Genomic DNA, 26,147 nt, shown 5'->3' with positions numbered 1-26,147 from the left:
TGTATGGAGCAACATACTCAAAATGGGTCTGAAAGGAAAATCAACACATTGATCTGTGAAAACCTAGAGGAGAAAAATGGAACTTTCGAAATAACTAAATTCGAACGTCTACACTGAAAGTTTTGAGTAAGGACCCAGAAAGAGGTGAAACATCAGTAACTAGAAATGAGGTCAAGGCTGAAGTGGACCACAACCTTGTATGACAATATATAGCACGCACACTTTAGGTACCAAAATATGTGCTTGTTAAATGTTTAAAGTGTAGTTCGTGAAACAAAACACAAATGCAAATAGTATCATACAAGCTTTATTGTTATCCAGTTGCTGCTGTTGTGGCGAAGTAAACATGTAGAGTAAACATTCACGTGGGTGCAAGATGTTTACAGTCCTAAACCGGATGGTATGGAGAGGAGTTGCAGACCCAGGGTGGGTAGCTCTCCTAAAGACCTTAAATCGCTCCCGGACCTTGAAAATGCTACCAGCATAGGTCCACCTGGAAACGACTGAATGCATACCACTTTTTTCTGTAAATGGATGCAGAATAACGCAGAGGAGCCACGCCTCCACGTGTCACTTAACCCCGCCCAAACAGTCTCAGTGACTCGGAATCCTCTAGTGTCAACCAAAGCCAGATACTGATCAAGTGCCACCGAGCTCTCTTTAACCTTATCTTCACGTGCCTAGAGCAGGCGTGGTTAGGAATGGAGGGACTGCGTAACTACTGTCGTTTTTATCGTTATCTACCTTGGATGCCTAGAATCTAGATCAGGGTCTTTTCCCCGGCTTCCACTGTCAAAAGTCATTTTACAAAAAGTAGAAGTTGCAATTCGGGGACAAAAATTGCTCCTCCCTTTAAGTTACCAGACTTACTCTCTGAGCCTGCGCGTCAAGTCTTGACAGATATAAAAAATAAAACGGTATATTTTAGAGAACATTTACAGTCTGACAACTGAGTCACATGACAGAGTCACTTAAAGATAGAACTTTCTATTTTCCATATGTTGGGCTTCATAAGACATAGAAGATGGTTCGTTTTCCCATGCAAGTGAAAATATCATTTTTATCTAGTAACAGGACCTGTAGTGACGCGGCGCATGCGCACGGCGGTGGCTACAACGCACGCGAGATTACCCAGCAGCTTTGCGCGGTCCGGCTGTCTTGGGAGAGGTTTCTGGGGCTTGCCGCCATGGGGAAGGTGAATGTGGCTAAGTTGCGTTACATGAGCCGGGATGACTTCAGGGTCTTGACCGCGGTAAGAAACGCGTTTCACCTTCTCCCTTGTCTCTCCACAACATGCGTCCTTCTTCCTGTTCCTTTAGTTTTGTTGGGAACTGAGTGGGCGCCCTCGGGTCCCTGAGACTTAGCAGAGACTGGGTAGGGGGAACAGAGTACCATGGAGTCGGACTTTTAAAAAAGCTTTTCTTGGGCTGGGGATCTGGCTAAAGCGGTAACGCACTCGCCTGCTTTTCTTAAGGTGCTTATCTTTCGCTAAGTAGAGCAGAAGCCCCCGTCTTCTAATTTTTTCTTTCCTGTCCCCTTCTTGAGCTCGAGACACTTGCATCTCTGGCTTGGGAAACTTTTCTGATTGTTGGTGTCAGATCAGGCTGCCTGCCCCGACTGATCTGACATCTGGCATCCGACCCAGCTGAGACAGGTTTAAGTCCTCTCCTGAAAGGATTCGTTAGACTTAGAGCATTGTCTTTCCCACTCACAGACTCAGTCGCAAAGCGTTCCTTATAGTTAATTCAGAAAACATTTGTCAAGTTTTTAGTAGCAATTTTAGGGTACAAAACAGACAAGAACGGAAGGATATACTCTTCATCATCAAGTAAATGAATAAATAAGCAAGATAACATCAGATAATAAATACTATGAAGATGACAAAGGATAACAAAATGCAGCTGGTGGAAGCTGGGGGCAAGTACAATCTGAATTGTTTTCAGGAAAGACAAATTGAATACAAGAATCTGTAACCGACGTCTATAAGGGTTTTTGTTCAAATTCGGCCTTTGGTAGGCATTAAACAGAGTAGTGTGGCAGGAGCCACTGAATGTTTTTTAATCAGAGTGATAAAATGTGATTTTATTATTAGTCTTATGACACAAAGATCAATACATAGATCTAGGCATTTGCAGAATAAATTAGTGTATTGATTTAGGATCCATTATCTTTTGGTAAGGAATAAGCACCATGATAAGGGTTCTATATTGTTGTAATTATGTATTAGAATGTGATGTGACTCACTGATTCTTGTATTATTTTAAGGCTTCATGTTTTGGGTTTTTGAAATTAGTCTTAAATAAGCAATACTTAAGGATTAGACTATCCAATGCAAGATCAGTATGAAAGGTGGGAGGCACCTTCCTTTCTCATGTAGATTCTTCAATTCCTCTGGGCTTTCTTTAAATACCTACTGTCATCTCTGAAAGATACCTTCGTTTCTGCTTCTTCAGAACACATACTCATTTCTCAGTGCTTCTGACAGAAACAAGGGAGTCAAAGAAAGAGTGTTGGATGCTAGCAGCAGCAGGGACAAAGCATGGGAAAAGAGTAAAGTTTAAGTATGACTTTTTGTGGGTTACTGAAATTATGCCAGATTTATTTAGGTCTGAAGTATTTAAATTATTTTTTTAATCTCACCAAAGAGACCTAGTCATTAAGGTAACATCTCAGTCTCAGTTGAATCTTATCAGTGTTGTTATCTTTCCTTGACCTCCCCTTCCCCTTAATGTCTTTGGTTCCTTCTGTATCAATTATAATTGTTTAACTCACCTTAACTTTCAGTATAAATTTTCCCCCAAATTCTGTCCCATTGTCCTCCTTTTTTATCCACTTATCTCTTGCTGGTGATTGCATCCACCTCACAGGTTCATTTTTCATCTCTGGAAAATTTAAGTAATATTTCCCTCAATTTAAGACTTCATTCCTAAGAATAGACCCTTAGTTTTCCTTTAAACATCTTCATTTGACTGTTCAAGGCAGTTTCATCAACTGTCTTCCTCCTTTCTTTAACTCCACCAAAAATATATCTAATTTTAAAGCTTTCTCTGTCTTCATCTCCAACTTCGATTCTTCATTCCTTTTACCCTCTCATCCATTTGCCAAGCTATGCCATAATGCCATACTATTTCCTAAAGGTCTTCCATTTCTTCCTTGCATTATCACTGCCATTTAACCTGTTCTGGTTGCTGTTTCCTCTGAGCTGGAAAGCTATCTTAATTCTCCAGTCTATCTCCTCCAGTTTTTGCCCTCGAAACTACATGCATATTCCTGCTAATTAAGGTCCCCAAAATAACTGTTCATGTATTTCCTACGCCTAACCATTTTCAAGAGTTTCCTGCTTTCCTCAGTATAAAATATAAAACTCTAGGGTAAAATGTTTTCTCTCATATGAGGAAGCTAGAGACAAAAGAAGGAATGAAAAAAAAGCAGGGGGTGGGGAATTTGTGAAAATAGAAGGGAGATAGTAGAGTAGAAAGTGGGGACAGGAAGAGGGAGGAGGGGAGAGAAAAGGAAAGTTAATTATATTATGCTATATGCATGTATGAGTATATCACAATGCATCCCAATTGTTTATGTAACTATAGTGCTCTGAAGAATTAATAGAAGACCAATAGAGGAAAGCGAGTGGGGGAGGGAAATAGAATTACTGGGAATTGAATGGAGAAAATTATTATATGCTTTTATGAATATGTCAAAATGAACCCCACTATTATGTGTAATTATAATGCACGTATTACATATATGTTTGTGTGTATGCATATATATGTTCTGTTCTTTTCTCCTCCTCCTCCCCTCCCCCCCACCTCCTTCTCCTCCTCCTCTTCCTCTCTTTTCTTGATCTACATTTCAGGGCCCTCTGTATTTTAGCATTTTCTAGCCTTATTTGCATGAACTCCACAATTCATTGTACAAGCTTTGTTTATTTTTGCTATCCTGCTGTCTGCTTTCTCTTATGCCCTCAAAGTCATTTTCAAGTATTCCTTCCTTAAAAGTGATCCCTCAGCTAGAACTATTCTCAGTCTGCCCCAAGCTACTTCTTTTGAGTCTCCAGGGGTAAAGAGTACTTTTATATTCCTTTTATTCTCTATGTTGCCTAATATAATGCCTACATCTTATACTATACTACTACAAGTATTTTGGTATTTGCCATGTGTCATTAACTTTGTCCAGCACTCACAATTCCTGTCCATAAAGCAAAGTACAGTAAAAGTGAATATCAGTGATTACTGTGTATGTCAAGTTGTAATTGAAAATATTAAGAAAAGAGAATAATGTAGAATTACAGTTATGTGATACATGACAACATTCAGTCAACCATAGACCACTTGTATGCTATCCCATAAGATTATATCAGCTATTGACATCAAAACTGTCTTTGTGAAAGTATGTTCTATCATGTTTGCACAAGGAGAAAATTGCCTAATCAGACATTTCTCAGAATGTATGCTTATTATTAAACTATGTGACACCTAATTGTAGCTGGAGAACTGTGTGGTCAGGAGAATTTCAAGAAGTTAATATCTTAGCAAGGTTTTGATATTCAAGACTTGGTGATGATTATGATTTCGTAACATTTCCTTTAATTTCAGGTTGAAATGGGTATGAAGAACCATGAAATAGTTCCCTGCAGTTTGATTGCTTCTATAGCCAGCCTGAAACATGGTGGCTGTAATAAAGTTTTAAGAGAATTAGTGAAACATAAACTCATAGCTTGGGAGAGTACCAAAAGTAAGTATTTTGAGGCAACATTTGTGAATTTTCCAATAATTGGTTCCCCCAGAGCAGGTGTTTGAAAGGCAAGAAATGAGAATTGCCAGACAAGTAAAGCACTAGACCAAGAACTGATCATTCTTTTGTGACATATTCTGTTGGTCAGAAATAGTCACAGAACTGTGCAGATCAAAGGAAGTAGACAAAGGAGTAGCAAAATTATACTGCAGAAGAGCAAGTAGAATAGAGATATTATTGTTACCATTTTTGTAAATTCATTCTGCCACAGGACTCCAGAGCATTAGTTCTAAAACTTTTTGGTGAAGGATGTTTTTTGTTTTTTTTTAACCTGTAATAAGGTAGATAACAGGTGTATACAAAAGTACAAATTATTGGTCAAATCAACATAAAAATTTCTGAGCTTAAAACATTTATCTTTTTATAGATGCTTACAGACTGTTGTCTGTATATGGGGCACACTTTGAGTAACTGCACAGTAGAGAAAAAATGAAAATTACAGAAAAAAATTTAAATTATAAATCTAGATAGTTTATCTTATTCCAACTAAAGCTTCCTAACTTTAAGTTTTTTCTTAAGACTTGAACTGATGTGACTTATTAATACAATACAACTAAAATATAATCTTTCTCATTTGATTTTTGTCTAGCTGTCCAGGGCTATCGATTGACAAATGCAGGCTATGATTATCTAGCTTTGAAAACACTTTCCTCCAGACAGGTAGTTGAGTCTGTTGGAAACCAGATGGGTGTTGGCAAAGAATCAGGTAAGTGCTAATTGTACTGATAACAGCTTTTTTTTTTTTTTCTTTAGTCTATATTTTCCCTTGAGAAACATTTCTTTTTCATGTTTCCATATTTTCCAACAAAAGAGTAAATTGTAAAGTTGGTTAGGAGCAGTGCAGATTAGAAACATCCTTAGTTTGGTTTAGTTATTGTTATTTCCATAGGTCTTTCTCTGAAAGTCATTTGAAGAATTAATTTTTCTCTAATGTCTCAGATCTTTGGCACATATTTTATTTGCTCTTATTTTGTATTTGATAAATTGTACATTTACATCAGTTAAAAATATGTACCACATAGATGTAGTAGAAGACAGTGAACATCTGAAACCATAAACTTATTTTTCCATTGCAAAATTCTGACCATTAAAGGAACAATGAGTATGTGTAAAATGCAGGCAAAAAAAAGCATTCTAAGATAGCATTGAACAAATACTTGTGTGTTTATTTATTTTGTATGTGGAAGACAGGAATAAAAAGATGATTTTTTTTATAGCATACCCTCTTATTACCATTATTTTACCCTATGTAGTTTATTCTAGTTCCATTATTTGTCTAAATTGTGGGAGCAGAATTAAACTTGGAGCGAGCCAGATGCAGTGGCACACGCTTGTAATCCCAGCCACTTGGGAGGCTGAGGCAGGAGGATCATGAGTTCAAAGCCAGACTCAGCAACATAATGAGGCCTTAAACAACTCAGCAAGACCCTCTCTCTAAATAAAATATAAAAAAAGGCTGGAGGTGTTGGTTAGTGGTTACGCGCCTCTGGATTCAATCCCTGGTACCAAAATTTAAAGAAAACAAAAATTAGAAGTAAAGGAATTATTAGGAAATCTCCACCAAAGAAGGTTCATATGATTTGTATGTCCTCTCTATATCTAGATTATGGTATATATTTAAAAGTGATATAAGATTACTAAATACAGTCTGTGTGTGTAATATATAAACAGAAGTAATGAAATACTTTGGAGGCTGGGAAATATGGCTCAGTGTTAGAACACTTACCTAGCATGCACAAGGTCCTGGGTTCAATCCCCAGCACCGCAAAAAAATAAATAAATAAATTGATAGATAAACTTTGGGGCAGGCTTCCCATTAACTCTTAAAAAGTGTTCATTTTTTGATTTTTAAGAAATTTATTGCTTGGCAAAATAATGAATGTACAAAAGAGAATACAATAAAAACTAATCTTACTCCTAACTCAAGACTTTGTCTCCTATTGTTACAACCTGAAGCTAACACTCTTAGTTTATTACATAACCCTCTAGAAATGTTCTGTATAAATACTAGTATATTATATGTATTAAAAATAATATGTATATACATTCACATACCAATTTTAATCACAAGTGACAGCAAACGGTATTATTTCACATATTGATTTAAGTTACTTTCATTTTTGTGAGTAGTAATATAATTAACACCCTTATATAGATGCCTCTATATGTATATACAAATAAATTTGTAAATATATTCTTGAAATTGAATTATCAGGGCATGTATTAGCTTGCTAGGGCTTCTTCTATAGCTAAATACAATAGGTAGCTTAAATGGGAATTTATTTTCTCACAGTTTTAAAGGCTAGAAGTCTAAGATCAGTGTTTGGTTTCTCCTAAAACCTCACGGTAGCTTGCAGATACAAGCCTTCTTGCTGTGTCTTCTCATGGCTTTTTTTTTCTGTCCTTTACATCTCTTCGTCTTCTGATACGGTCACCAGTTCTAATAGATGAGGACCTCACTCTTATGACTTCATTTAACTTTAATTATCTCTTTAAATGCCCTATGCCCAGATAGTTACATTGGAGGTTATGATTTCAACAAAGGAATTTTGGAGAGTACACAACTCAGTCCATAACAGGGCAAAAGGCATTGAAAATTAATAGGCATTTAAATTTTGTGTATTATCAAATTTTCCTCCAAAAAGCTTGTACCAATTTATACTCTATTCAGCAGTGTATAACAGAGCCTATTTCTTAACAGAAATAAGTTAAATTACCTCATGAATAATTAGAACATGCTCTAAATGTCAACATTGCAAATAGCAAGTTGTTTGATAGTTGATAAAACTATTTATTAGGTCTTTACTTATTATAGGATTGTATTCTCACACAATTGAAGAATTGAAGTTTGTATTTTTGAAAGGGAAGATATTAAGTAACTTCTACAAGGGGACATTTAAGGAACAATTAAATGTTTCCCCACAACATTGATTGTTCTGACATAGGGTAGATATGGGCATTGATCATCTTTGAAAACAATCACCTTTAATACATTGCATCTCTGCTTTCTTTTGTAGTAGATATGAATATATGTTGGCTTGTCATTTTGTATTATATAGTAAAATGGTGAATGCATGGTCATGAAAAGTTTTGTCAAATAAGTTACTACTTAGTGACAAGTGATAGATGTAAATAGATAAGTTACTACTAAGGGGAAAGATGACATACAACTAAAGTCAGGTAAAGTTAGAATTTTTATTTTATTGCAATAAAAGTAATAAGATATTATTTTTAAATCTGGGTCTAGATATTTACATTGTTGCAAATGAAGAAGGACAGCAGTTTGCATTAAAGCTTCACAGACTAGGAAGAACCTCTTTTCGAAATCTGAAAAACAAGCGGGATTACCATAAACACAGGCATAATGTTTCTTGGCTGTATTTATCTCGTCTCTCTGCCATGAAAGAATTTGCCTACATGAAGGTAATTTCTAAATGATTTTATGTTTTTTAACCAAATAATATAAAGACCTTAATGGTAAGCATTTCATTAACCTCAAACTCCATTTCTATAGAAAGTCACTTCTAACTTTGTTGCTTGTTATTTTTCTAGTGATTTCCTCCTAGTAAAGGTACTTTTAATTGTTGTTAATGCAAATTTGTATGTGTTTAATATATCTGTTCAACATATAGCTATCTATATATTTATCTGTTTTTAATTGAAAACATCAGATAATTACCATTGAAACCAAAACCAAGTTAACTAGTATTTTTTTAACATAAAAAAGGATGTTTACAAAATCTTTAATTTTTAATCTTTCACTTTCAAAAGCTCAGCATATTCATTAAATATCCTTAATAATACTCAAATATCTTCAATAACTAAACAGAAAATGAGATGGGTTTTATTATTTTTTTCAATAGAGTTTGTTATGATTTATCTTTCTGTTTTAAAAAATATTGAATTATTGTTGAGTTTGATCTCCAACAATACAAAAAAATTGAATTATTGAAAATTGCTTTAGTGTGCAGTTATTTGGAGATTCAGTTTGTTGTTCTTTGAGTAGGTTGTTTTAATTTATGTGCTTAAGTTTCTAGCAATCATGGGAGAGTTCTTAAGGTAGTGTAAATAAGTGACTGATATCATACATGATAATTTGTATGCTATGATATTCATTCTGTAAGTAAGCAGTTTGGTAGGAATTGAGACATTTTTCCAAAACTGTATTAGTGTTTTTTCAGAGTATTTATTTATTTTATTTTATTTTTTTATTAAAGGTACAGAAGTGGAACCTGTTTGCACATAATATAAATAACACTCCTTAAATGCACTAGTATTTTCCTAAAAGGGAAAGAATAAGACATAAAGATTAAGCTATAGGTTGAGAGTTACACTAAATCACAAGTTCTGTGCAAATATTGATAATCCTTAAGGTTATCATTTCTGTTAAACTGCCAAAGCATGTTCAAAATAATCTGCATTTGGAAAATAACTTTAAAAACAAGCAGAAGTCTCTAGTGAGTTGGAAGTAATTTAAATCCTGTCTATCAAAGGTGGGAGGTAGAATAGACAATCTTTCAAAATTAAGTACTGGTGTCGGGGTGGGGTAACAGAATGGATACCAAAGGGAATAACTAGTATAGTCTGTGGTGTGTTAAAGTTGGTACTGTCACACACACAGAAAATGAAGAACACATTTTTAAAAACAAATCATATGATAAATTTAGAGAAAATTTGGTAGAATAGAATAATTGATGAAAGTGTTCTCATGAAGTGATTAGGAGTTAGATTCATAAAACTTAGATATGATTTGACTATGAGAAGACAATAGATTAAAGAGTATTTGAAAACCAGAAAAAGGTGTTCAAACTGAAGTCAATATTTATATGTCCATTGAAGATTTTTAAAAATGGAGCATTGGTGTAAGCATCTTGGTTTGGTGTTAATTCATAGAATGAGTTAGGTTCGGTGGCAAGAGAGAGAATTCTAGCAGAGTAATCTGGCATAAATGACAAAGATTTGCTTAGAAATGTTCCCTTTTAAATGCCAGAGAGCACAGATGTATTTTGAAAGAAGTAACAGGACTTTGATAGAAGAAATTATGCATAGGGGAAAATAGATGTGTGAATGATTTGGAGTAACATTTGATTCAGATGACTACAGTCTACATGTTTGTTACATATATAAATATATTTTTATTGCATATTGTGCTCTGGAAAAAAAAGTTTAGTGATCTGTAAACCAAGATGTCTGACCTTTAGAATGCATTATTTCCTAATAAGCTAGATGACAGAGCATGTCCTATATCACAATTTATTTTCATTGAAATATTTTAAGCACATGTTGACAAACAGTAGAGACAAAATAGGGAAATGTCTTAATAGACCCTGAGCTTCTTGAGAGCCAAGTTTTTACTATCATTTTTATAACCCTAGCACAGTGCATGATATTTAGTAAACATTGATTTTTAGAGGAAAAGCTAATATAAAAAGAACTCTTCATTAATTTATTTGTTTGCTATGTTTTAGGCATTATATGAGAGGAAATTTCCGGTTCCAAAACCAATTGATTATAATCGCCATGCAGTGGTTATGGAGCTCATAAATGGTTATCCTCTGTAAGTATTCATCATTCTTGAAATCATAGGTCCTAATAAATGAGTTCAAAGTTCAGTTATTTTTTTAATTAGTGAAATATTGCTTTTGGGAAATTAGAAATTGACTTGAAGGAGTAGACTCTAAGACAAGTTGAAAACTCAATTTCATTCTGACATTTTGGTTTTGTAATTTCTGATTCATTCAGTATTTTTTGAGTCTGTTATGTGACAGGTACTTATAACTCAGCCATGAACAAAATAAAATTCCTGCCTTTGTGGAACTTATATTCTGATGGAAGAAGACATACAATAAGTAACTAAACAAGGAAATGTATATGGGGCATATCAGTAAACTGTGGATAAAAATAAGAAGGATAAAAGGAATAGAAATACTAAGGTGGGAATAAAGGATTGCTATCTTACATAGGGCCATCAGGAAGAGTCTCATTAATAAGGTGAAACCTGGGTGCAGAAACTTGGAGAGGATATCATGCAGTTATCTAAGAATGTTATAGACATGTTTGCAGCCATGCCTGGGGTGAGAACAGGGCAGTGCAGCAGAGGCAAGTAACTAAGAGAGTTGGGAGCATTTTAAGGAGTAACATCAGATAGGTGAGCAAGTGGCTAGTTAACTTAGGATTTGTAGACCCTTGTAAGGGATTTTTAATTTTTATTTAGATAGGATGCCATTGCAGTGTTTTGAGCAGAGAAGAAATGTGATCACTCTGGCTACTCTGTATTAAAAGTATACTTAACAAAACACAAAAACATATTAGAAAAATAGAAGACTTATAATCTAGGCAAGAAGTGATAGTAGCTCTGCCTAGTGATTGATAATCATGAAAGTGACTAAAAGTGGTCAGATTCTGTATATGTTTTGCAGGGAGAACCAACATGACTTGTTTCAGGTTGAATTTGGATGTGAAGGAAGCAAGGAGTCAATGATTACAAGTTTTTTGGCCTGAGTACTGATTAATGAGGAAAACCTGAATAACATGGTGCCCCAAGTAAAAAAAAAAGTATTTCAAGGAGGAGAAAGAAGTTGACTGATTAGAAATGATGACAACTAAGAACTTGAACTAAGAATTTGGACACTGAAATTTTGATAAGAGCTACTTATTGGAATGAAGTAGATGCTAGTTTGTTTGAAGTGGGTTCATTAGAAAGTGGGAGGAAAGCCGGGGACAGTGGTGCACACCTGTAATCCCAGCAGCTAGGAGGTTGAGGCAGGAGAATCTCAAGTTCAAAGCCAGCCTCAGCAACTTAGCAAGGCCCTAAGCAACTTGGTCAGACCCTGTCTAAATAAAAATGTAAAAGAAGGGCTGATGATATGGCTCAGTGGTAAGTGGCCCTGGACACGAAAAAGGAAGGGGGAAAAAAGGAATTGAAAAAGTCTCATGTAAAAAGAATTTGGCTCTAAGGAATGTCCAAAGAAAGGAGGTTGTCATGGAAAGAGCATATGGAATTGAAGTAGGCTGTGGCTTTTTGTTTTAATAGCTGGAACATGTTATACCTGATCTTGGAATGATCAGATAATCTTAAAAACTAGGAAGATAGGGAATGGAAATAATATATATGTACACACACTTTAATAATTAATTTCATTAAAATCATGAATGTATACAAATAACCTGTTATTGTTACTTCAGATGTCAGATACACCATGTTGAAGATCCTGCATCAGTATATGATGAAGCTATGGAATTAATTGTGAAACTTGCAAATCATGGGCTGATTCATGGAGATTTCAATGAATTCAATCTCATATTGGATAAAGATGACCATATTACCATGATTGATTTTCCACAAATGGTATCAACTTCTCATCCCAATGCTGAATGGTATATTCTGAAATTGATTATACAGAGGGATGTGTTTGTGCATGAATGAAATTATTTTTTATGTATAATTTTCCAATTTTGGAACACTATCATTTAGGTCAATAACTGGTTTGAAATGGCTGGTTATATTGATATAAAAAAGACAACAAACATTAGAAGGATAAATAGATTCCTATTTATTGAAGGTTATTCAACTACTAGAATTTTCCCCATAAGATAATCTCTTTTATTTCTTAGTATTTTGAAGGGGAAAAATGTGCTTTGATCCAGTTTTTAAATCCTATTCTTAAAACTTATGTACATATTGGAAAGCTAAAGAAATTGAGGCTTTTATGTATATAAACTACAATGAAGTAATTGTAATTTGATGGATATTCAAGTTAGATTTTCTTAGCCATGAAAACTTTTGTTCAAACAGACTTTTTAGGAGCAGTTTTTTAAACATAAAAGACTATTCGGAAGAAATAGAGACATACATGAAGAGGGGAACCCTAGAACCACCACATAACTTTTTTAACTTTCCCCTTTTCTCTCTTCTGTGGTTAGCTTCAAGAGAACTTCACCAAACATAACTCAATAATGTTGGAGAGCCCTAAGTAAAAGTTGTAGTTTTGAACTGGACTCAATTACCAGACCAATAATAATTATCTCTTATGTCATTTTTGGCTTTTATTGGAATTCATATAATATTTCTTCCCTGGCACAAGGCAGAATCAATTTAAATGCTGCAATAATCATATTCTTTATATTACCTAACCATCTAAAGCCAGCCAAGTTGTGAAATATGACCTTTTCCTTTATTTACATGTATTTCATGATGCAGTTCAGTGTAATCTAATTAAGGTTAAGTGTGTTTTTTCTCTTCTGTTCCAAGTTTTATGAGAAACATCTTTTTCATAAAGTAATTGCTGGTAACACTTATGTAGTAGGGTATATTCATGTTTTGCAAAGTTTGAGCTTGAAGCAGTTTATGTTAAGTGAAGCTTATCTTCCTCCTGGTTTCCATTAGAAAATGTCTATACATATGCTAGAGGAAGAAGTACCATTTAAAAAATATTTCCAAGAAAACAATACTAGAAGATTAATGGCTTACATTTGGATGGTCAGTACTCTTTGGTTATTAACTAAACCATTTTTATTATATGGAATAGCATATAGTCATACAATAAAGGAACATGTGGGAACCACCATTTAGAGAAGGAATTGATGACAATGTTCTAAGATTAAGCTGCATTATTTTTTAGGGAGACATTGTGATTTAATTCAAATTTTTATGGAAGAATACTGGGGCAAAGGACTTGTGCTAAGTACTAGAGATTTCAGTATAAATAAGTCCAGTTTCTGCTTTTGAAAAAGTTATTGTCTATTGGGTGAAATGTGAACATGTATAAAATGATAACTTAAAAATTTATTAAGGTTTTACCTAGGATACCCTGACAGCAAGTAATGGTGGCATTGTCTTCCTACTCCGAGAATTCATTGTTCTCAAAATAACTTAGTTAATTCCTAGGTCCTTGATCCACTTTGAGTTTAGTGCATGGTGAGAGAGAGGGGTTTAATTTCATTTTGTTGCATATGGATTTCCAGTTTTCCCAGCACCATTTGTTGGAGAGGCTATCTTTTCTCCAATGCATGTTTTTGGCTCCTTTGTCTAACAGAAGATAATTGTAATGTTGTGGGTTAGTCTCTGTGTCCTCTATTCTGTATCTTTAGTCTACCAGTCTGTTTTGGTGCCAGTACCATGTTGTTTTTGTTACTATTGCTCTGTAGTATAGTTTAAATGTCTGGTATAGTGATGCCACCTGCTTTGCTCTTCCTGCTAAGGATTGCTTTAGCTATTCTGGGTCTTTTATTTTCCAGATGAATTTCATGATTGCTTTCTCTCTTTCTATGAGGAATGCCATTGGGCTTTTGATCAGAATGGCATTAAATATGATAGTGCTTTTGGTAGTATGGTCATTTTGATAATATTAATTCTGCCTATCCAAGAGCAAGGTAGATCTTTCCATCTTCTGAGGTCTTTGATTTCTTTAGGGTTCTGTAGTTTTCATTATATAGATCTTTCACCTCTTTCATTGATTCCCAAGTTTTTTTGTTATTATTGTTTTGGTTTGTTTGTTTGTTTGTTTGTTTGTTTTTTGAGGCTATTGTAAATTGGGTAGTTTTCCTCGTTTCCCTTTCAGAGGATTTGTCACTGATATACAGAAATGCCTTTGACTTATGGGTGTTGACTTTATATCCTGTTACTTTGCTGAATTCATTTACTAGTTCTAGAAGTTTTCTGGTGGAGCTTTTTGGGTCTTCTAGGTATAGAATCATTTCGTCGGCAAATAGTGCTAATTGAAGTTGTTCTTTTCTTATGTGTATCCCTTTAATTTCTTTCATCTGTCTAATTGCTCTGGCCAGTGTTTCAAGAACTATGTTCAATAGAAGTGGTAAAAGAGGTCATCCCTGGTGTCTAATAGAAGAACGAGTAGGCCCTAATCTTCATCATGTGGGATTAGGCTCCATTTTCCTTAATAAGGCTTCTATAGCACAAGAATTAAAACCAAGAATCAATAAATGGGATGGACTCAAACTAAAAAGTTTCTTCTCAGCAAAAGAAACGATCTATGAGGTGAATTGAGAGCCTACATCTTGGGAGCCAATTTTTACCCCTCACACATCAGATAGAGCTCTAATCTCTAGGGTATATAAAGAACTCAAAAAGCTAAGCACCGAAAAACCAGATAACCCAGTCAGTAAATGGGCCAAGGACATGAACAGACACTTCTCAGAAGGAGGTATACAATCAGTTAACAAATATATGAAAAAATGTTCATCATCTCTCACAATTAGAGAAATGCAAATCAAAACTACTCTAAGATATCATCTCATTCCAGTCAGAATGGCAGCTATTATGAAGACAAACAACAATAAATGTTGGCGAGGATATGGGGGAAAAGGCACACTCATACTCTGCTGGTGGGACTGCAAATTGGTGCAACCAAAATGGAAAGCAGTATGGAAAATCCTTGGAAAATTGGGAATGGAACCACCATTTGACCTCTCCTGGGTCTATACCCAAAGGACTTAAAAACAGCATACTATAGGGACACAGCCACATCATTGTTTATAGCAGCACAATTCACAATAGCTCAACTGTGGAACCAACCTAGATGCCCCTTAGTAGATGAATGGATAAAAAAAAAAATGTGGCATATATACACAATGGAATACTACTCAGTAATAAAAGAGAATAAAATCATAGCATTTGCAAGTAAATGGATGGAGTTGGAGAATATAATGCTAATTGAAATTAGCCAATCCCAAACAAATGCCAAATGTTTTCTCTGATATAAGGCGACTGACCCATAATGGGTACAGAGGGGGAGCATGGAATAGACGAATAGGCAGAGGGGTGGGAGGGAAAAGGAAGGGGTAGGAGGTTTGCAATGATGGTGGAATGTGATAGACATCATTATCCAAAGTACATGTATGAAGACATGAATTGGTATGAACATATCTTATATTACAGAGATATGAAAAATTATGCTTTATATGTGTAATAAGAATGTAATGCATTCCACTGTCATGCATTTAAAAATAAAATCAATTAAAAAATAGTTAAGATCCAAGAAGATGGTCAATTCCATGTCATCCTGTCCTTAATTCTGCATTATCTGGAAATTGTCTAGAGAAGTGAATCAATTTTTGCAGCATACTGGTGACCAAAAAACAACTTAAACTGCTCTCAGTTCAGATTAACATGTCTTCAGATCATTATTTATAAGCTACAGCGTGTTTTATTCCTTTGGGTATTATTATAGTTTAGCTAATGGATAGCAAAGATATATAAACTTAATTCAGTAGTCTCTAAACTTTTCCTTGAATCATTAATCTCTTTTTTCATCTTTAGCTTTCCCAGTTGGCAAGGGATTCTAGTGGGTATTGCTAATGGGTACATTACCAGACAGATGGGGACTAAAGAGGATAAGTGGAAACCTCCCAACCTGTAGACCCATGGTCTTCTTCACTCATTAGTTCATGCTCAATCCCCCACCCCCCAATGTATCTTACTGCATATTAAGTAACAATGTGAGAAAACCCTGATTTTTCTAATCATAGGAACTGTATTGACAAGCTTATATCTCTAAAGAGTTCCTCCTATTTTCATCTTTTCAAATGTAATGTCACTGATTTATATTTCTTTCATGTAACATTTTTCTCCTTTATGCTTGGAGCACAAATAGCATAACTAATGTTATTGACATTGGCTAATTAGGAAAATGGCAAGTGATGAGGCAATATAAAAAAGTGATTTTTTGCTTTTGCAGGTATTTCGACAGAGATGTTAAATGCATTAGAGATTTCTTCATGAAACGTTTTGGCTATGAAAGTGAACTTTACCCTGCCTTTAGTGATATCAGGTTTGTCCTCAACATGGCTTAAAATGCAATGCTAGGGCTCACTAAATATCTGATTTATTTAATTCTAAAGGTTAATACTTTAAAAGATGTCAAATAGTAATGTTTGACACTTTGTATTTGCTTTTGAAATTCATTGCCCTACAGTATAACAGTGGAACTTAAAAATTTGAAAATACCTGCCTTTGATCTATTAAGGCATTGCTTAAATTTTGAAATGGAATAGATATATAGTTTCTTACAAATTCAAGAACCTTTATTCTATTTTGAAGGCTGTGTGAATAACCTATTCATAAGAAATCTAACAAAATACTTTCTTAAATTTTTGTTTTTTCCTTTATTCAGAGTACAAACTGTCTTTAATTCACTCTTGAAACATAATCATGTACACTCTCTAAGTTTCCTCATTTGTTTTGTGTACTTAAGATATTCTTGATTTGGGATACCTTACATAAGTTCAAAGAAATCTTTAGCTGTTTTTGAAAGCTAATTTACTAAGTTAAATACCAGCTGAAGTTTTTGGTTTTGTGTTTTTTAAAGAATTGAACTATCCATCCATCCATCCATCTATCTATCTATCTATCTATCTATCTATCTATTTATGTATTTATTATGGTGCAAAGGGTCAAATCCAGTGCCTCACCTGTGCTAGGCAAGCACTCTATCACTGAGCTACAACAGCAGTCCCCCAACTGAAGTTTTTACAACTTTGTTATTAATATGTGTTGCTTTTCTCTTATTATATTTTATTCTTAAAATGATACCATGTATCTTTTTTGTGTACTTAAGTAATTTAAGTATTATATTTTAGGCAAGGAAAAATATTGTAGACTATTGAACTCACTTGAATCATAGCTTATTTGAGGAGTTGATATTTATCCATCTCATTTTTTTCCTCCTCTTTCAGTGTTTGACACTTTTTTTTTCTTCGTAGGAGAGAGGATTCTCTTGATGTTGAGGTTTCTGCCAGTGGTTACACAAAGGAAATGCAGGCAGATGATGAACTGCTACATCCAGTAGGTCCAGATGATGAAAATACTGAAACTGGGGAGGGATCTGATTTCTCCTTTTCTGATGAAGAAGTATCAGAAAAAGCAGAGGATTGTAGGTCAGAAATTGAAAGGGAACAGAACTTTGAAGATGAATCAGGTGGCTGCTGTTGCAGCTTGTCTGGAGAATCTGAACAAATAAAAAAAGACAGTTTGTCAGAGGAGAGTGCTGAGGCACACAAACTTGAAATGACTGAATTCAGTCGAGCTTTGGAAGAAATAAATGGATGGGAATGTGAACACAAGTCAGTAACTGAATTTTCTGAGGAGAAGAACCAAAATGATATCAAGCAAGATGGTCAGACAGGTCAAGAAGAAATTCCTGCTGGCTCTGAAGAGTATGAAGATGAATGCCCTCATCTGATTGCTTTGTCATCATTAAACAAAGATTTCATGCCTTTCAGGTATATATTTTTGTTGATTGCTTTTTTTTTTTTTTTTTTTTTTGGCTTTAATCTTGAAACCAATGCTTTTTTATTTTTTCTTCTTCTTCTGGTAAATGAATGTTTTTGAAGAGAAACCAAATAGTATGACAGTTGTAGTCTGCTATCATTATGTGTAAAATGAAAGCCAAATAACTTTTTGTTGTAAAACTTCAAAATACCTTCCTTTTCATTTAGCCTGATTTGAGGCAATCTGTTCACTAAATTTCAAATAATTCTGGCTTAAAGTACAAATTGATGACTTTCAACAAATTAATATAGGTATCTTGATAAATTGATTGCATTTTAGATGGATGAGTTCTTTTGTTTTCATAGTTACATGTATAATGTGTATGTTTGAGCTAGATAAAAGCATGTAAGTATATGCAATGTGTAGTAAATGTGCTTTCTATATAAAATGACTACAGTGAATTTTCTTGGACTTTGAACCCTTTCTTTTTTATTCATATTAGTTAAAATTATATGATAGTATTGTTTTCCTCTAGATTTGGAAAGCATATTCAGAATCAAACTATAGTTCAATAAATACTGGTTTTGTTTATCTAAAAATAATAATAGAGCAAAATAATAATAGAGCAAAATTAAATCAACTGTACACTTACTAAATGATTGGGCTTGCATCTCAAGGCTGCCTTTATCTTTATACTTTTATTTATGAAGCACAACTTGAGAATTTTGTTCCTTTTCCACATAGCTCTGTATCTTCAGTCTCATGGCTATTGCCATTTAAATAATAAACTTAAAATTTAAAGCATAAGCATTTAAGGAAAAAAGTCCAGCTTATCAGTGGTTCAGAATTTTGAGTGAATGTGTTGGTCTGGGTTCTCCATAGAAAAAAACTAATAGATTTATTATAGATGCTCTTCAACTTACTATGGGGCTACATTCTGATAAAACTCATAAGTAGATTATATTGTAAGTCAAAATGCATTTAATACACTTAACCTGTTGAACATCATTGCTTCGTAACACAGTACACTGTAGAGTATGTATTATTTACCCTCATGATTCCTTGGTTGACTAGTAGCTGCAACTTCACTGTCATTGTCCAGTACCTTGAGAAAGTAAAATATTATATCACTAGCCTGAGGAAAGGTCAAAATTAAAAATATTGTTTTTAGTAAATACATACCTCTTTTGCTCGTTGTGAAGTCAAAAAAAAAAAAAAAAAAAAAAAAACAAGTAAAATCATAATTGAAAACAGTCTGTATAAGGAATTGACTAATGTGGTAATATAGGCTGAGAAGTCCCAGGATCTGCTGGAGACCCAGGAGATCTAGTGATATAATACTAACCCAAATCTGAAGGCCTAACAACCAGGAGAGTCAATAATGTAGGTTCCAGTCTGAGGTCAAAAAGCAGAAGACTAATGTCCCAGCTCTGAGACAGGCAAAGAAAGCAGTTTCTCTTTATTCTGCCTTTTTGTTCTAACCAAACCTTTAATGGATTGTATGAGGCCTGGCCACATGGGGGAGGTCCATCTCCTTTACTTTGTCTACCAATTCAAAAACAGTCTCACTAGATACACCCTGCATAATGTTCAAACAAATATCTGGCACCCCATGATGCAGTGAAGTTGTACATAAAATTAACTATCACAGAGATAGTAAAAAACAAAACAAAACAAAACAAAAAAAACCTACATAGCTTTAAGTAGTTTTCTAAGCAGGGAATTGAAGTAATTGTTTTCACTCTGAAGACATGCTGGGCAAAACTTATTTGCAATAGAAGCCAAATAGGTGTTGCTGAAAAATATCACCCATTAATATTGTCTGAGTTTTTTATGCAAAGTGAAAAACAAGTTAGGCAGTTCCCATGCTTATAGGGTTTTTTTGTTTTGTTTTGTTTTGTTTGGGGGGGGGGGGGGGTGTTTGTTTTTTTGGTATCGGGAATTGAACCCAGGAGTGCTTAACCACTGAGCTACATCCCCAGCCATTGTTTATTTTTATGTTGAGACAGGGTCTTGCTGAATTTCTTAGGGCCTCCATAAGTTGCTGACACTGGCTTTGAACTTGTAATCTTCCTGTTTCAGCTTCCCAATTTGCTTGGGTTTTAAGCATGCATCACCATGCCCAGCTCCATGCTTATAGTTTTTTCTGCCTTAGCAGAGCAGAATCATGCACTACTATCTCTGTTCCCATTCTATCTACTATTGTTTGCTACAAGGAAGGAAAAAAAGTAAAGCAGAGATTTAGATTGTGAGAGGAAGATTTGTATAGTGCAGTGAAAGAGGAGGAAAAGAGACATGAAGAGAAGCAATGAATTTTGATAACTGACAATCTGCCATTTTGGATTTTCAATAGTGACTATGAGAATGTTGAAAAAATGTTAATATTTTGGGCTGAATTTTAGGTAGTTTTACCTCATAGAAATTCTAACTGTAATTGATCTTGAGGTATTTTATGTCTAAGCTTTATTTTTAGGTAAGAAATAATATAAATTAATCAAGTATGACTAGTTACATTATAAGAATTAACTGAAGAAATTGTGTGGGTTTTTTTATTTTAGAGATGAAGAAAATATGACAAATATTAATCAGAAAAGAACAAGAACTCTGAGTGTTACTTCTGCAGGCAGTATTGTTAGCTGTTCAACAATTCCTCTGGTAAGCATTCACATAGCATTTACCAAATGTTGATTTGATCACTACTATGGACAGATTAATGAGCTCAGTTACTGTGAGGATTTCAAGACACCTTTGAACATTTGGACTTAACACATTTTATAAAATTATAGCAGGTATAAATATAGTAATATAAGATATAGTGTTCACTTTAAGTGGAATGTGCAAAGCTTTCCAGAAAAAAAGTGATATAAATTAGCTTGAACTCGAAGGATAAAATCAAAGATATTTTAGGTCCAATATTCACACGTGGTTTAGTTACTTCATTTTAACAATGAGTAAGATTGCGGCCAAGATAGGTTATGTAACTTTGTTCAGTTATCTAGAGAAACAACTAATAGCAGTGAGAATAAAGCATAAAGATGCATCTCCTTTACTAGCTAGTTTGTTTTTGAATTTTCAAAGAGAAAAATAGGTCAATTTAAAAAATTTGAAATCTCAGATTTTTGTTACATCCTTTGAACATTTAGCAGCAATTATCCAAAGAAATTACAAAAGGGACACTGGACAGGACAATGAACAAAAATATTCTAGCTCCTACTGAGGAATTCTTTTGCTTGCCAGCTTTTTCAGAGCTGATCAGAAGGAAGAGTCAGTTTAGAACTAATTATATCCCACAGAGCAAAGCCATTCTCATTGTCTGTGGAGATAGTGTCTGTCCTACACTCTGACATCAATATTATAAAGCTGTATGTGACTCTTACTTGCCATTTAGGAATTATATGAATTTACTTATATTTACTTATTACTTATAATTATATGAATTTACTTATAATTCTTCTGATAACTGAGATATACTCACTCCTGGTTTTCTATCAAAACCAAGTCTGAATCCTTTGGTAGTCAACAAAAACTAGTGTTTAAGTCTATAGCATACTATGTTATTTCCTAGCCTTCTTTAAAGACTATGCAGTGTTTTGAAAATTGTAGTTTGAATGTTCTAAGTTTCTTTTGTAACATTAGAAAGTAAAGCAACATACTAATTTGTCAGGTTTTTTTTTTTTCATATATGAAAAGTACATAATGGATTTATTGGCTTTTTCCCATTTACGTTAAGTACTATCAAAGCCAGTTTTTAATGATAACTTTTTTTAAATGAGCAAAAGAATAAAATTAGTTTAGAAACTAAAAAAGGAGGAAATAAAATGAGCAGTTGGAAAGTAAATTTATTAAAAAAAGAAAATAACTTCTTTTTTCTGAACTTATTCCAAGTTCAGAAATATTGTCAATAAATTAAAATACATGTCCTGTGAGGAATAATATGGGATATTTGCAGAAGTCAATTAGAGGCATTAAAAACAAGGTAAAAATAACACTACTATTTATAATATAGCACATTTTTAGCTCTGGAACCTTTACTTGATATCAGAAACATCTTATCATTAAAAATGTAAAGTCCTAGTAATCTTATTGGTTCCCTATTCTCTTTTTGATGGTCTGGCAATTTATCTATTTTCTGAACATAAAATTGAAATCTATGAAGCATCTATTATATTCAAAAGTTTTCCTTTTAAATATCATCAACCTACTTTATCAGATATTTCTCATAATTATTCTGCCAGTCCACTCTTGGCTTTAGTATTTTCTATAATTATTGGGATTTATTTACCCTTCTTTCTTTGATTTCTCAAAATTAAAGCATAATTTTTAATTAGTTATTGAATATGAAAAAAAAGATTCTTAATTTATACTACATCTTTAAATTCTAACTTATGCTTTCTTCCATATGGAAAGATGATGGCACTGACATTGTCAGAAGCCAGGTTAAAATTGTGTTTGCGTGTTTTAAGCATTATTTTTACTGCTCTGATATTCTTATACCATCTCTCTTACTAGCCAGCATCATGAACATTTAGAATGGAGTTTAGAGTGGAGTCAGGCCTATAACTGTTACATCTTGAGTTTTATGAGTTACATTCTGAAAAACAAATTTGCTTTCTCAGTAGGGGATAAAATATCTCTTCTACCTAGCTTGATCAATAAAGGTTTCTTCTAATCATTTGAAACAAACTTATTATCTTAATTCTACATTTTCTTAAAATTTTTGTCACGCGCTTTTCTTTGGGGGTAACATTTCATTTTGTTAAAGGACCAGGAGAAAACAAACTTTGTTACCTCCATTAACTTGATATTTGTTGTTTTGTTACCTGCACAAAGGTAAAAGATTTTGTGTGTGTGACTTAACATTTAATTTTAAAATCTGTTTTCTTCCTTAAAATAGTTTTATGATTTCTATTTCTTGGCCAATTATAAACCCTATTCTTAATAATATATAGCAAAATTAAATTATAATTAAACAGTAAGGGAAATTGCTTTGTAATAAATACATGTATAGCTACCACCAAGTAGAACAATATTTTTGCTTTAACAACAATAAAGGGAGATGATTTTTCATTAGTTTTTTTATACTCCCTAATATAACACACAAGTATTTTTACACAGTTTTTAAGTGGAGTTTTCTTAACATCAAGAAAAAATAACTTTGTATCATCTGTAAGTTATTCTGAATTTGAGAGGAGACACATGGAAATCTCTTCAAAATAAATAAGGGAAAATTCAAACAGAATAATTAGGAACAATGGTGTTTTTTTCCCCCACTTGGAAATATTATGTAGGCCTCTGTCTGGTTTTCGAATTTAAACACGGCACATAATCTACTAACTTCCTGTGACTTTCCATCTTCTCTCTGCTGGATGCTTTCTTTTCTAGTCCCATTTTTTTCTTTAGTTTCTATTTGGCAATATAGGTACCAGTGATTTTTTGAATGATATTTTCTGGGTCTATTATTACTAAGACTATTTTTATTTTGTTATCAAACATGATTAGAAATTTGGTTACCTGTTAGCCTGTGATTAGGAAATAATTTTCCTTCAGGATTCTGAAATTATTGTTTCTGTCTTCAAGCTTACAGTATTAGTATTGTAGTTAGGAATATGCAGAAGAGCTTCAGATTCTGTTCTCCAGTTGGGAAAGAGTGGTATTCATAGTTTCTGGGGTAAGGGAATACTCCTGAAACTTAGCTAATTCTGCTTTTAGTCTTGAAACTTCTGGAATGGCAGGTTATTTTGTCTCCCACCTTCCCGGGTTTAAGAGGCTGCATCATTTGGAGCCATCAGACTCTGTAGAAACCTCTCTTTTTTTTTTTTTTAGGCTCTGATTCTTCCTGTCTTTTTTCTCTTTCTTGTCTCATACCTTTCCTTCTATGAAGAATCATTAAACAACAACAAAAGGATAGCTTTAAAGCTTGTTGTTAATTGACTGTAACTAAACTGCATTTAACTTATCTGGTTTACAGTTTATTATACCTATATGACTGAAGAAACAGTCCAGTAAGCCAACTAGTTCATCTAGCCTCATTTTACCTGTCTAATCCATTGTTATTTAACTTTTTAACTTAGCAGATTTTTTTTCTTTTTAATAAATGCTACTTGGTAAGGTATATGACCCTTGCTTCTATCTTTGCAATTTTTTCTTCTGTTTTAGGAGACAAGTTGAATGGTGCAAGGTTATATACTAGTAAACAGCAGGGTCTGCTGCTGCAGAAAAAGAAAAAGTCATTGTGGACTAAGTATTTCAGATTTCTTTTTCATTTTTTACGTCATGGAACATGCAGCCTATCTTAACAAGCAATTTTGGATTTTTAATCATTTACTATGAGAAAACATTCTAACAACTATAGAGAAACTTTTCTATGAGTAGCTGCTGCCATATGTCATTCCAACAACCGAAATTGTGAAGGCATTCTTGGATATATTGTGAACAGTTAATGCTTTCAAAAGTAATTTCCCAACCATTTCTAGCCGGTGTGTTGGCACTCGCCTGTGATCCCAGCAACTCGGGAGACTGAAGCAGGAGGATCACCAATTCAAAGCCAGCCTTAGCAACTTAGCAAAACCCTGTCTCAATAAAACAAAAAAAGTGGAGGCTAGGAATGTGGATCAGTAGTAAGCACCTGTGGGTTCAATCTCTAGTACCAGAAAAACAAAACAAAACCATGTCTACTTTTACGTAGAAAGCAAGATAGTTTTCTCATTTGTTGGTGGTACCGTAGTGATTTGTATTTAAATAATTGTTGCTGCTGGTATATATAATAATAAGTTTTAGGTATATAATCTATATTTCTGTTAGGAATTTGATTTTTCATTTTTGTTTTTGGCACTGGGAATTGAACCCAGGGACTCTTTACTACTGAGCTACAGTCATTTAAATCTTTATTTTTTATTTAGAGACACGGTCTCATTAAATTTCTGAGGGTTTTACTAAGTTGTGGAGGCTGGCCTCAAACTGCTTTAGCCTCATGAGTCACTGGGATTATAAACATGTGCCACCATGTCGAACAGGAATTTAGTTTTTTTAATCTTTGTAACAGTTTCTACTATTTTATTGTTGGTTATATAGTACTGTGGAATTTTAAAAACTCATGCTCTTAAAAGATATAAATTTATAAGATATTAGCAATGTACATCTTTATATTACTGAATTTGTGCTCCTTATCAAAATGGTTATCAGTAATACTAATATGTGAAATCTTTCCAGGAATTGGTGAAACAGAAGGTTAAACGTCAGTTGACAAAACAGCAAAAATCAGCTGTCAGACGTCGATTACAGAAAGGAGAAGCAAATATTTTTACCAAGCAGCGGAGAGAAAACATGCAAAATATTAAATCAAGTTTGGAAGCAGCTGGCTTTTGGGGAGAATAATAAAAACGATGGATATTTTTAACATATATTTTTAAGTTATCATAACCCTATTTACAGCTACTTGTACTCTTTATTGGACCAAAGCCAATAAATAAATAGATAAATAAACCCTCTTTCATCTATCAGTTTGACTCATTCTCAATATGTCTTCCAAAGAAAAAGTAATTCTGCCAAAACAACCATTTTTTTCAAGTAATTTATACGACTTTGGTATACTAAAATAAAGTTTTCAAAATAACTTTGTTAGAGGCATTTGCATATTTTTAAAAGTCTCAATATCATCATTTTTGTTTTATTTTGTTTGGTCTCTACCAAGAACAGTTAGATTACTTGGTTACAAATCCCAGCCTTTTCACTTAATAACAAACAATTTAAAGCAAGTCATATTTCTTTCTCTTGTCCTGACTTTTCTTACTTTTAAAATTGGATTTATACCTATTTTGTACAGTTGTTTTGAGGAATACATGAGACAATGTGCATAAGGCATTTAGAATAATGCCTGACACATTATAAACATTTAATAAAGCATAGCTGTTAGAATTATACTGACATTCATCTTAAATTTTGCTGACAAACTGGTTGCCATTGGGAGACTTCACTGCCTTTTACTCTTTCGGATAAGCTAGTAATACATATTAATTTGTTAAAAAGTTAACTCATTATTGGTGTTATTTACATTGGCATGTAATCATGGGAACAAAACCTTGAGACAAGTTCTACAAAGATTTTTACAGTTGGCAACTTTTATGAAGGACCA

General features: G+C 33.7%; 1 protein-coding gene across 1 annotated transcript; it reads left to right on the top strand.

Moving 5' to 3' along the window:
• The first annotated feature begins 1,063 nt into the window (after positions 1-1,063).
• Riok2 (RIO kinase 2) lies at positions 1,064-25,628 on the top strand. Its single transcript, XM_015483874.2, has 10 exons — positions 1,064-1,252; positions 4,593-4,731; positions 5,381-5,497; positions 8,039-8,214; positions 10,260-10,348; positions 11,977-12,168; positions 16,485-16,577; positions 17,509-18,027; positions 20,575-20,671; positions 25,226-25,628. Exons 1-10 carry the CDS (start codon positions 1,187-1,189, stop codon positions 25,388-25,390), a joined length of 1,653 nt encoding a protein of 550 aa, XP_015339360.1. The 5' UTR covers positions 1,064-1,186; the 3' UTR covers positions 25,391-25,628.
• The last annotated feature ends 519 nt before the right edge of the window (positions 25,629-26,147 follow it).

Source organism: Marmota marmota, unplaced genomic scaffold (genome assembly GCF_001458135.2).
Source record: "Marmota marmota marmota unplaced genomic scaffold, marMar, whole genome shotgun sequence".
In the NCBI taxonomy this organism is placed as follows: Eukaryota; Metazoa; Chordata; class Mammalia; order Rodentia; family Sciuridae; genus Marmota; species Marmota marmota.
Note: the sequence above shows the minus strand (reverse complement) of the source record. Positions and strands in the feature narration are given on the sequence as shown.

Coding starts and splice junctions, on each gene's coding strand:
- Riok2 (XM_015483874.2), top strand. CDS start 1,187: ATGGGGAAGGTGAATGTGGCTAAGTTGCGTTACATGAGCCGGGATGAC. Junction 1,253..4,592: donor ACTTCAGGGTCTTGACCGCG/GTAAGAAACGCG, acceptor CTTTAATTTCAG/GTTGAAATGGGTATGAAGAA. Junction 12,169..16,484: donor TCTCATCCCAATGCTGAATG/GTATATTCTGAA, acceptor TTGCTTTTGCAG/GTATTTCGACAGAGATGTTA.